The 13,575-nt window shown below is 42.6% G+C and overlaps 1 protein-coding gene across 1 annotated transcript in view; it reads right to left on the bottom strand.

The window, feature by feature from the left end:
* Positions 1 to 13,575, bottom strand: part of DUS2 (dihydrouridine synthase 2) — a 34,009-nt gene that overhangs the window by 17,038 nt on the left and 3,396 nt on the right. Inside the window, 4 exon segments of the mRNA XM_042780866.1 lie at positions 2,978 to 3,038; positions 4,376 to 4,419; positions 5,136 to 5,227; positions 9,268 to 9,313. Of these exon segments, the coding sequence (XP_042636800.1) occupies positions 2,978 to 3,038; positions 4,376 to 4,419; positions 5,136 to 5,227; positions 9,268 to 9,313 (243 nt within the window).

The following is a 13,575-nucleotide window of genomic DNA, read 5'->3' as shown; positions in this document are numbered from 1 at the left end:
AACCAAAATTCATGGAAAGAATTAGTCCTAGTGACTGGTACACCATCCGATCTGCAGCCTATAAGACTATGAGACCAGAAGAACTAGATGGTGCCTGGCTACCACTGTCATCCACTTGGAAGGGGATCTATGTGGTTGATCCTTGATAGAGAGGGAGAACAATGTGGAACAAAAGTCAAAATAATTCGGAGAAATAAAAAGAAAGGAGGGGGGACATCAGGTTTTCTGGTCCAATAGAGCCTGGTGGAACCACAGAAACTATGGCCCCTAGCTATCCTTCAGGTCTGGAATTGAACCCACACCTGTGGTTTCCAGCCAAACAAAAGACAGGCATAGGAGTTGAACATTTGCCTCAGGTAAATGCACTCCTTGGAGAGAAAAATCATGGGAGAAAAAAGCACAGGGAGGCAGCTCAAGGTGCAGGAGTGCATGGAGGGATGGACACAGGGAAGAGGTAACTATGGGGAGGAAGTGGGAGAGGAGCTATTGCATTGTGGTAAACTGTGGTCAATGTCATGAGACAAAGTGTATATGAACTGCTGTATGGAAAGTGAATTTGCTCTGTAAATCTTTACCCAAATCACAATAAAATAATAATAAAAAAAGAAATAGCAGATTTTTCAATTTATACTTTTTCTATTGTTTCAAGACCAGAGCAGCTATTAGGCTGGTATGTACCAATAATGGTTGGTGCCAGTGCTGTGCAATTAACAGTTGTTAATTAATGTTAATAAAGCCATGCAATGGGAATTTATTACCTGTGCAAAATCAAATAAAAATGCAAAACAAAGTCTCTCATTCACCTTGTCCCCACTTAATTTTACTCTTCAAAAAAAAATTAACATTACTAGATTGTTATGTACCTTTCCAGACATAGTTTATGAATAAAAAAGTAACTATATATAAATATTCATTTCCCCCCGCTATAAATAAACTCATCGCTGTCGAGTCAGTCCCGACTCACAGCAACCCCTCCTTGAGTTTCCGAGGTGGTATCTCTATGGAAGTAGATTGCCCAATTGTCCTTCCGAGGAGTGGCTGGTGGGTTTGAACCACCAGCCTTCTGGTTAGCAGTCAAATGCCTTAGGCACTATGCTACCAGAGCTCCCCTGCTATAAACAGTGAATCACAATATACAATTCTATTCCACAATGTATCAGGGAGATCACTCCAAATAATTTCAGCTCTGCTCCTAACTCATGATATAAAGGAGTAATTAGAAGAGAGCAAAAGGGACCAACGTTTTCAGCTCCTCATAGATAATTTAAAACCTCCATGGCTCCTTGAAGCAGGCATCTCAAAGGCCCTCTGATTTAAGCATCCGAAGGGCCTTAGGTCCTCAGTCAGCTTCCAACCTCCTGGCCCAAAGCAAACATTCCCAGGCCAAGTAACTCTGGGAAGCAGAGTGGACCACAGGGGACATCTGCTCTGTCCACACTGCAGACCCTGACCACTCACCCTGACAAGGTTCTTAAGGGCAGCCCTAGCAAGAGTCCCCCCAGTAGCTCACACTCAGAAGACCCCAAACTGCCTGTTACCTGATTCAAAATGCTCTTCGTCCAATAGTCCAGACCATGGTTGAAGACCAGCCATCCCCCTCTATGGCCAATCTTTCTTCCTTCTACTCCCACTACACAGCCCAGTATCACACACCCTATTTAATCATTTGCCAGGCAAGTCCTGTCAAATTCTGCTCCAGTTTGGCTTCTCACACTCTCCTGTGGGCCCAGCACACTCATCTCCCACATCTGTGACCCTACCTTGAGCCTCTTCCCAATGTAACCCACCAGATACATGGCTTCCAGGTTTGTATTTCTAAAACGTAAGTCTGATCACATGCCTTCTCTGCTCAAAAAAGGCCAAAGGCAGCAAAAATCCAAGTCCAGTGATCTGGTTCCAACCAAGGTTTTCAATCCTGTGCTCCAGTGCTTAATTTCCCACACCCCAACCCTCTGGTCAAATCCTGTTATTCAGTTCTCTGTTTCCACTTTCATGTTGACCTCCAGGCCCCTGCCATACCATTGCCTGGGACTTCAGGGTTCATCATCAAGGACCACACCCCCTATGAGATTCCAAGTTGAAGGGCTGCCTTTCCTCTCCTTTCTTGGGACTTCCTCTTCTGATATGACAATGGGGATATGCGTATTCCAGCCGCTGTTTTGTTTCTTTTTTAAAAAATTGTGATTTGGGTGCAACTTTACAAGGCAGATTCGTTTTACCCCCAACAGTTCATGTACATTTGATTTCACAGCCCCGATTACAATCTCCAACCATAAAAAAATTTTCCTCCCCTCTCCTCCCTGTGCCCTTCTTATCTATGCATTCCTATCTGTCCAACTTTCCTTCTCTGTGAATGCTGCCCCTCTGATGTCCCGTGGCTGCTTGATCTAAGGGATGCATCTCCGCTCTATTTTTTTCTTCATGTATGTCTCAATATTATTCATGAAAAGACAAAGCCTTGGTGACATTTTTTTTTTACCCCATTTGTTTTATTATCTGTGCATGCATGCATGTACACCCACTCTCACTCTGTGTGTGTGTATAATTTTTCCTGAACTATTTGAGGGAAGTTACTTGTATCAGTGGGAGAAGGATGTGGCAGTCTGCTTCTGTAAAGATTTTCAGCCTTGGAAATCCTATGGGACAGTTCTACTCTGTCCTCTGGGGTCACTATGAGTCTACAGGGTTGCTATGAGTCAGAACCGACTCAACAGCAGTGGTTTGTTGTTTGTTCGTTTGCTTGTACATATATCACTATTCTCTTACATGACCACAGAAGAGTTATCAACTTCATAAATCTAACCTACCATGCTCTTTGTCCCATTTTTGCCAGCTGATCTAACAACGTCCTTTTGAGCAATTTGCCTCCCAGGATGGGATCCAGTCCACAGTCAGGTACTGCACTCAGCTGTCATGTTGTGCTAGCCTCCCCTAGTCTGCATCCTGTATAGTGAAGCATATAAAGAAATCAGGTTACCTTGGTGGAGTACTCTTTTGGACAGCCCATGTTGACGTCGATACCAGCTACATCATTCTCTCTGGAAAAACAATGAAGGAGAAAAGGTAATGAATATTGAACTTGAGGGAAGAAGACAGAGTCAAATATATGGAGCTATGCTCATGAAGCCCTCACTTTGTCCCTGGTTCTGTGAGACACATCAACCCTCGATGACAAAAGGTGAAAAGATACCTCTCACTACAATGTGCAACTGCCCATCTGAGCAGAGCTCAAGAGGACAGACCTCTACAATGGGCCCTTTAATGTGCTCTATAGGGGGCTGGAGGAGCTCTGGTAGAGTAGTGCCTAAGGCATTTGAGTGCTAACCAGAAGGCTGGTGATTCAAACCCACCAGCCACTCCTCGGACGGAAGACTGGGCAATCTACTTCCGTAGTGATACTGCCTCGGAAACCCAAGGGAGGGTGGTTGTGAGTGTGAGTCGACTCGACGGCAGTGAGTTTGGTTTTGGTTACAGAAGGCTGGGATGGGGGGCTTTGCTATTTCAGAATGGGACGGGTAACTCAACCACCAAGTGACAGGTGCACTAAACTCCATCCCAGAGCTCTAAGTGGGGTTGTGAGAGTCACTTGTTAATCAATGCAGAAAAGTGATATGAACACAAGAGCCTTTCCCACTGCAATGCTTCTGGCTAAAGTTCCAGGGTTGCCTGTGTGCTTCCTGCTTGGCTGACTCAACAATCCAACAACTCTCAAATGTATAAAGCACCCTCATCTCATCCTATGCTGTGTACATGGTTAACACTCTGTAATCAGCACCAATTACTGCCTCACCCTTATTGGATTTAATGATAACAACTGACACTTACTAAGCACTTCCTATGTGCCACACACTGCAAAGGCCTGGACAGGTATTACCTCATTCACCCTCCCCCATGATGCCAGAGGTATGGAGCTGTTACTGGTCTCATTTTATGGACAAGAAAACCCAAGTTCTCAGTGAGCTTAAAAAACTTGCTTAAAGTCACAAAGTCAAGATTTCAGCCCACTTGAACTCCAAAGCCCATCTCCTTAACCACTGTACTACCTTGCCTTTCTTCATTTAGGAAACAATAAGTCTTACCTATACTTCATGAAATGTAAATGCTCAGGATTTATAGTCCTGCATCCCTGGAAAGGAAGTCTCATGAAGAAACCTAAAAAATGCCCCACACAGAGGTACTCTGGGTTCTAGGCACAGTGGGTACACATATCCTAGACCATCCCTGGAATGTCACAAACAGAAAAGGAAGCCAGACACTGTGGACCTGGAGTCAGAGGTCCTGGCCTAAAGGGTGGATCACCCTCAAGGTTACCAGCGACATTAAGCCTCACAGCCCACAGGAGAGGCAAAGGCAGTCCCAACAGGGAAGAACTTACACCAGCCTGGCCACAGCAAGAGCTCGCTCGGCATCTGAAGTCCCCTGGAACACAAGAGGCTGCGTCAACCACCACCCGACAGGGTCCCCACGCACAAACACATGTATGCACACCACACACGTGTGCACGCACATCAGCAGGTAGAGACGGACTGGTGTTCTCGTCAACGGCCAGCCCACTGGCCTAGCTCATTACTAGAGAAAAACAGTGGACCTTGAGGGCCTAAAAAATGGCATCTGTGCATGATTACTTACTGATTTTTCCTCCATCATTTTATTATGAAAATTTTCAAACATACACAAAAGTTCAAAGAATTGTATAGTGAACATCCATACACCCACCGTTTAGAATTTGTAATGAACATTTTGCTGTATTGTCTCATTGTATGTCTATCCACTGTTACTGATTTTTGAAAAACCTAAACATACAGGAGCTACTTCTGATAAGGCATAAAAAAATGCCCCAAACAGACAGTCAGTAAAAGGTTAGAGCAAGACAGCTACTGGGTTATCACAACCCTACAGTCCTCTTTTTTTCTAACTACTCTTGGAGAAAAGCCTAATTTCTTTCTAAAGGAAACATATACAGACCCTCTGAAAACAAACACCATGATCTGAATAATAACCAATGCTAGAGATTAAAAACGTAAATATATGAATTGTGCCAAACAGGCAATTGCTATAATTAGGTAAATTAAATGTGGGATAGGAGGCATGCAACAGACTGCTGTAGTCTGACTTCCAGTAGTGGGATCTCTTACCAACTGGAAGACAACACTGTTTTGTTCTCTCGCGCAGGTACGGAAAACAACTCGGTCATCAGGTGCGACAAAGTCCACTGTGCGGAGCACCTCTGCGAGAAAACACAAACACGAGGGCCACCCAATTAAGAAGCCAGCTCAACGTAGCCTAACCCCTGGAAGGAAACACAACCAATAGACAGAGCACCTTGAAAGGAAAAAAGGATCCTAGAAGTGGTCCGTTTCATAAAATGTGCCTGTGGGAGGCTTCTCAGGTGCTGCTGATGGACTGTTTCCTTTCTAGGACGATGGCTACATGGCTGTTCGCTTTGCAGTTATTTCTTCAACTGTATGTGTTTTCTACACTTTTCCTGCACATTTGTTACATTTCATAATTTTTTAAATGTTGGAAAAAAAGTGCATGTATGTTGAACTTGGCCTGTGTTTCAGATTTTGCCCAAATCTTCTGAGAAGATGTCACTCTGGAGTTCAGCCACAGTCTCATTTTTTACTTACTTACCATGTGCCAGGTAACATGAGTGGAGATTTACTGTGTTATTGGCAGTTCACAGTAAAGTTCTATTCTAGGTACTACCATTGTTAATTTTCCAAGATGAATATAACTACAATGAAAGAAACCCAAGGTGGCAGATGGGGCATATTCCCATCTCAAAGGCTGTTTTGAGAACTACAATGCATATAAGCACTTTGGTGAATGGAAACACTGAACAGATTAGAAGAGGTGGGTAAAGGTAACATGTTGGGAAAGGTAGTGGTAACAAGAGTGATCCCTGGACGGCAGACAGGACTCATGGCTGGCAGGAAGGAGTCAGAGAGAAGACACACAGAAACACGATTTGTTTATAGCACAGCTTTATGTATAACAGCGTAATACTGGAAACCTCCTTTAAGGTTTCACTGGTGAAATAAATGCTGATACAGATATTTACAGGTACTGACATAGGATGATCCTAGTAGACAAGGAAATGGCAAAACAACATGTTAACGGATAGCAGTAATAGCTACACAGCATGGCAAACGTTACGAATGTCACTAAACTGCACATGTAAGAATAGTTGAAATGACCAATATACATATTTTATATGTATACATATTTTATCATCATAATCAATTTTTTAAAACATAGGTAACACAACCCTACTTGGGGGCAAAATATATACAAACATGTCATATTTTTACATACACATTATTATATATTTAGGAAAAAAGTCAATGAATCTACATAATTTCTCTGCAATTGTCATGTGAAGTGTGGGAATAGGAGGGATTTCATTTTCTAGGTTATACAGATCTATAATACTTACATTTTTTGTATCACAAAAAGAAAATGTAAGTCTAAAGCCATAGAAGACAAGATTGAAAATTACAACAGGAAATTTTAACACTGACCAGTTGTTGATATTAACATGATTTGGGGGCAATGTGATGATGTTACTATATTTATGTTTTCTTAAAGAGTCCTTATCTTTCAGCAATATAACCCATTGCCATCAAGTTGACTTCGACTCACAGTGATCCTATAGGACAGACTGAACTGTTCCAGTGTTTCCAAGGCTGTGAGCTTTACAGGAGCAGCCCAACACATCTTTCTTCCATTCAAACCACAGACCTTGCAATTAGCAGCCAAGTGCTTTACCACTGTGCCACCAGGCCTCCTATTTTGCAATAAAGACTATATGATTCAGATGAAGTTATATAATGATTAAGATTCAACTCAAAATAATCCAGTTTGGGGTGGACATGAATTTAGAAACAAGACTGGCCATGTGTTGATCACATGTAGGTTGGATGATGGATACATGAGAGGAGAAATACTATTCTCCCTGCTTTTATGTATGTTGGAAATTTTCTGTAATTAAAAATAAAGAAGATAGAATTGATTCATAACTTGCAATAAACTTATATGAAGATTTCACAAGTATATACATTTCAAAAACCTCCAAAAAATGACAACTCTAATCAAAGCAGAATTAGCCTTATCAATAAAGCATAAGCAAAACCACAATTCATCACAACCACTTCCACTTGCACAGAGCTTAATGTATACAAACTACTTACATGTACTTATCTTATTTAATCCTCATTCCAACCCTCTGACTTAAGTGAAGCTGGGATTATGGTTCTCATTTTCCAGATAAAGAAGCTGAGGCAGAGAAAGGCCCGAAGTCACACAGCTAATGAAAAGCAGGATAAGGACCAGTGCCAAAGCCATTCTGACTCCAAGGGTCCAAGATCTCTCCTCTACTATGAAACATGGCAATTGCCCCACCAGCAAGCCTTGGAAGGAAGACATTCTTAGACTATTTCACACCTGGCTTTTTGCCATAGCCTCTGGAGAGCAGTGACTGGGAGCATACAATTGGGTCAAAATGGAACCGTGGCAGCATCAGGCCAGTGACTGGATGGTATTCAAAAATGGTATTACAGTGCTGCAGTGTTCAATAAAGTCTGGTTAGTGTGAGATGATACAATATATGAGGATGAAGATGTAAAAGAAGCCATAAGAAGGTGACCTGATAACATTTATAATGACAGGCTGTTTCACATTAAGGAAGCACTAGACTTGACCAGGAGGCAACAGATCTTGCCTAAAGAGCAGTCAAAATACAATGCTGTTATTGTTGTTGTTAGGTGCCATCAAATTGTCTCTGCCTCATAGCGACCTTATGCACAGCAGAACAAAACACCGGCCTGTCCTGAGCTAGGTCCATGATTTTTGCTATACTTAAGCCCATCACCACTGCCACCATGTCAATCCATCTCGTTGAGGGCCTTCCCCTCTTTCAAGGCCAGGGACCTCTGGAATGGCAGGATATCCAGGTAAAAAGGGGCAGGAGGGAAGGCTAGGCCCCAAGCCCCCTAGACCCAGGAAAGGCAGGGAGCAGGAGAGGCCAGGGACCTGCAGAGCAGCAGGATATCCAGGTAAAAAGGGGCCAGAGGCAAGGCTAGGCCCCAAACCCCCTAGAGTGAGGAAAGGGAGGGAACGTCCAGGGACCACAAAGTGGCAGGTTCCAGGTAGGAATCAGGTAAGGGGAGGGCATAGAGGTTTCCAACAACTAAGGGAGACAAACTTGTCTGTCAGTTTGTCATCCTGTGGGGCTTGTACATTGCTGTGAGGTTTGAGGCTGTGCCACTGGTGTTTCAGATGCCAGCAGGATTGCACATAATGCACAAGTTTCCACACAGCTTACAGACTAAGACAGACTGGGAGGAAGGAGGAAGAAGTAGAGGGCCATCAAAAATTGGCCAGGGGAAACCTTATGAATAGCATAGAAAATATAATGAGGATAAGTAAATTCTACCTTGAACTGTATCTGAAAAAGGTTATTCAGGAAAGAAAAGAGAGTGAAGAATGGGCAAAGAAATAATCAGATAACTGAAATCTGTGAATGCAGCTGTCCTCAAAGTACTTTTATAAAGTTGGTTAAGAACTATTTTGGCTGCAAATGTATTACTCTCCAATAAGCATCTATTGTAATCATTGCAAAAAACAGGAGCACATGGGCTGCAATATCACACACCATGAGACCAGAACCAGATGCTGCCCAGCTACCACCGTCAACCACTTGGAAAGGGATCAGTGCAGGAGATCTTGGATACAGTGGGAGAACAATGTAGAACAAAACTCAAAATCATAAAAAAAAGGCCAGGTTTATCGGTCTGATGGAGCCTGGTGAGACCCCCAAAACTATGGCCCCTAGTTACCATTCAGGTCTGGAATTAACTTATTCCTGTGGCTTTCAGCCGAACAACAGACAGGCATATAGGGTGAACATTCACATCAGGTAGATATACACTGTTCAGACTGATCAATCATGAGAAAACAGAAGGGGCAAGAAGGCATAGGAAAGAAGGGCACAGGGAGGAAGTAGGAAGAGAGTTGTTACATTGTGAGGAATTGCAGTCAATGTCATGAAACAAAATGTGTGTGAGTTGCTGTATGGAAAATGAATTTGCTCTATAAACTTTCACCCAAATCACATTGAAAATTAAAAAAAAAAAAAAAAAGGGTCATACAATGCAACCAAGCAGGAAGAGCCCTGGCAGGACACTGGAACTCCTGGACAAGGGCAGTGGCAGTGCTGCTTGGGCCTGGCCAGCCACAGGATTCTGGGGCCAGAGCTACACTCACCATTGACAACTCTCTTGCACTGAAGCATCTTGAGGTCAATCAGCTCCTGGGGGAGGAATCAGGGAACACCAGTCAGTCTTAGGCACAGGGGAAAGACCTGTATGGCACACTTGATGGTGAATGGGACTGTTACCTTACTATCACCTCAGGGTTAATACACACTCTGGGTGATTCTGTGGCTACTCTTTCTAAGTCACACTCAGGGCATTGAGTATCTCATGTCCTCTGGGCCTGACCAAAGAAATAATCATCACCAAGCAGTTTGGACACATGGTTGGCATCCAAGCTCCAAGAACCAATGGGGTATCCCAATACAGACCCCCTGGAGCCAATGATCCTAGTTGCCAAGACAGGTTAAGAAGGCAGATGGACACTTAAAAGCTTGCTGGCTACCATGCAAGGCACAACAATTGGTCTCTATGCATCTGGAGCAGCAGAGGGAGAAGGAGAATCAGGAAAAGGAAGAAGTAGAACATGTGGCTAACTGTCTCTATGAACAACTGCCCCCTTTGCCATGAGATCAGAAGAACCGGACAGTGCCCGGCTATCATTACTGAACATTTTGATCAAAGATTGCACAGAAGAATCTTGATCAAAAGGGAGAAATCTAAAACAGAATTGCAAATTCTCGTAGACTCCAGACTTTCTGGAGCCATAAAAGATGGATGAATCCCTGAAACTATTGTACTATAAAAGTCTTTAAACCGTAAATCAATAATATCCCCTGAAGTTGTCTTAAAATCAAACAACAGTTTAGTTCAATAGTAAAAGAAAAAAAAAAAGGCCTGCCTTGAGCATTATACTCTTTTAAGAACTATTCATATAGGATGAAACTGACAACAGCACTTGAAAAAATTAGATGCAACCATCGGGGACAGTGAGCTTAATGGTGGAGAAACAAGTCAGAACTGGAGAGTGAGAATAGTTGCACAACTTGAAGACTATAATCAATGTCATTGAATTGTATATGTAGAAACTGTTGAATTGGTCTATGTTTTTCTGTGTATATTCTTAACAAAAACAAAATAAAATTTAGAAGAAAAAAAGAATGAAGTATCACTCCCCACTTATTAACTCACTGCCATCGAGTCAGATCCAACTCATAGCAACCCATCCTTGGGTTTCCAAGGCGGTATCACTACGGAAGTAAATTGCTCCATCTTCCTTCTGAGGAGTGCCTGTTGGGTTTAAACCGCCAGCTTTCTGATTAGCAGTCAAATGCCTTAGGCATTATGCCACCAGAACCCCACTTATTAAATGGCTAAAATCCAAAACAATAACATCACCAAATGTTAATGAGGATGTGGAGCAACAGGAACTCCGAGTCATTCCTAGTGGGAACGCAGAATGGTACAGCCATTTTGGAAGATCGTCTGGCAATTTCTTACCAAGCAATCAACTCAAACGAGTTGAAAGTGTACATTCACACAAAAACCTGAACATGAATGTTTACACCAGCTTTATTCATAAATGCCAAAAACTGGAAACAACCAAAATGTCCTTCAGCAGGTAAATGAATAAACAAAATATGGTACATGTAGACAATGGTTTATTATTCAATGATAAGAATGAGCTATCAAGACACAAAAGACGAAAAGGAAACTTAAATGTATATTGCTGAGTGAAAGAAGCCAGTTTGAAAATCTACATATTTTATGATTCCAACTATATAACATTCTGGAAAAAGCAAAACTAGAGAGACAGTAAAAAGGTCAGTGGTTGCTGAGGGCTTGGGAGAGGAGAGGAAGAAGGAAGGAAGAGATAAGCACAGAGGATTTTTAAGTCAGTGAAACTATTCTGTATGATACTATTACGGTAGAAACACAACATTTGTCAAAATCCAAAGAACTGTACCACACAACTACGGACACTTCTGTTAACAATGTATTAATATTAGTCTGGAGTCTCTGAGGGCACAAACGATTAAGTGCTTGACACTAGCTGAAAGGTTGGTGGTTCAAACCCACCCAGAGGTACCTGGGAAGACAGGCTTGGCTATCAGCTTCCAAAAGGTCACAGCCTTGAAAACCCTGTGGAATAGTTCTACCCTGAACACACGGGCTGACGTGAGTCTGAATCCCCTGGACGGCGATTAACAGCAACAACATTAGTTCATCAATTTTAACAAATGGACTAACTTAATGTAATATGTAGGAGCTCTTGTAGCATAGTGCCTAAGGCACTTGACTGCTAACCAGAAGGCTGGCAGTTCAAGCCCACCAGCCACTCCTCGGAAGGAAGGTTGGGCAATCCTACTTCTGTAGTGATACTGCCTCGGAAACCCAAGGAGGGGTCACTATGAGTCGGGGCTGACTCGACGGCACATAACAACAACAACAACAACGTAGTATGTTACTAACAGGAAAACTGGGGGGGGGGGGGGACAGAAACTCTGTATATTCTGCTCAATTTTTCTGTAAACCTAAAGTCCTCTGAAAAACTAAAGTCTATTATTTAAAACAAAACAAAACAAAAATACACTGCCGGTAGCACTGTAATATGGCAAAACTACTGTGTAAAGCAGTATGGCACTTTCTTAAGAAGCTGAAAATAGAAATACCATATGATCTAGCAACCCTATTACCAGGTATATATCCCAAAGAAATAAAAGCCATGATACAATCTGATATATGCACACCAAAGTTCATCATAGCATTATTCACAGTAGCAAAAAGATGAAAACAACCTAAGTGCCCATGATGGATAAATGGAAAAACAAATACATACACACAATGGAATACTACACAACATTAAAGAGTAATGATGAATCTGCAAACACCTCATGACATGGATGAACTAAGAAGACACTATGCTGAGCAAAATGAGTCAATCACACAAGGACAATTATTGTATGAGACCGCTACTGTAAAAAGTTAAGAGAAGGTTTATACACAAGAAGAATTGTTCTTTGAAGGTTACCAGGGGTGGGAGGGGAAGGGAGGGACAATCATCAACTAGAGGGTAAAGCATTAACTTGGGTGAAATGAAAGGCAATGTACCATAAGGGGGAGGTGAGTAAAAAATGATCAAGGCAGTGGAAGAGATCGGGAGAAGCACAAGAGTTAAGGTAACAACGGTGAATGCTGTTACACACACAATCCTGCAATAATAGTAATAACAACAATTTAGGAGTGGATGCATAGACAGACCCTCGAGCTAAACAGGAGTGGGAAGGCGAGGGACTGTATCTACGAACATATATAGGTTTGACAGAGGCTATCTCTACATAGAGGAGCTTTGGTAGCATAGTGCCTAAGGCACTTGACTGCTAACCAGAAGGCTGGTGGTTCAAACCCACCAGCCACTCCTCGGAAGGAAGGTCTGGGCAATCTACTTCCATAGCGATACTGCCTCGGCAACCCAAGGAGGGGTCGCTATGAGTCGGGGCCAATTCGACGGCACATAAAAACTGACAACAACATCTCTACATATATATTTATATGTGCTGCAAATTCATCCATGAATATAGTAGAGCATACAGGGGACAGAGTTATAAAATGTCTTGGTCATAGCCAAACACCTTGAGGGAATGAGTTGCTAGGCATGGTCGTTCAGAACCATAGTCTCAAGGGGTACTAAGGTCAATTAGCATAACTTAGTCCACAAAGCCAGTGTTCTACATCCTACTTTGGTGAGAAGCAACTGAGGTTTTAAAAGCCTGTGAGCAACCATGTAAGGTCCAACTATTGGTCTCTTTCAGTCCAGAGGAAAGAAGAGTGAAGAAAATCGAAGACGCAGGAAACAATTAGTCCAAAAGATTAGGGAGCCTCAGACTTCACAATGCTGAGACCAGAACTAGATAGTACCCGGCTACCACTGCTGACTGCTCAGAAGGGAATCACAATAAGAGGTCCTGGATGGAGTTGGGGAAAATGTGGAACAAAAGTCAAAACCATAAAAAAGACCAGGCTTACTGGTCTGATGTGGACTGGTGGACCCCTCAAGACTATGGCCTTTAGACATCCCTCAAACTAGGAACTGAACTTAACACCCATGACTCAACTGGCAGCCAAACTACAGACCAGCCTGTATCAGTAACATCAGGAGGGTATGCGCTCATTACCACAGTCAAGCATATGAGATCAAGAGGATACCGTTTGGCCAGGGACAGAGCTAGGAAGATGGCGGAGGACGAGAAGGAAGAAGGGGTAGGCACAGGGAGGTAGTGGAAAGAAGGCTATTACAGTGTGGGAACTGCAGTGAATATCACAAAACAGATGTGTATGGATTGTTCAACAGAAAACCAATTTGCTCACCCAAACTTTCACCCAAACCACAATACAAAAATAAAGTCTATTATTTAAAAGA

This window comes from Orycteropus afer, unplaced genomic scaffold, assembly GCF_000298275.1.
Source record: "Orycteropus afer afer isolate SDZICR_OR568_19922 unplaced genomic scaffold, OryAfe1.0 scaffold00067, whole genome shotgun sequence".
NCBI classification, from domain to species: domain Eukaryota; kingdom Metazoa; phylum Chordata; class Mammalia; order Tubulidentata; family Orycteropodidae; genus Orycteropus; species Orycteropus afer.
Note: the sequence above shows the minus strand (reverse complement) of the source record. Positions and strands in the feature narration are given on the sequence as shown.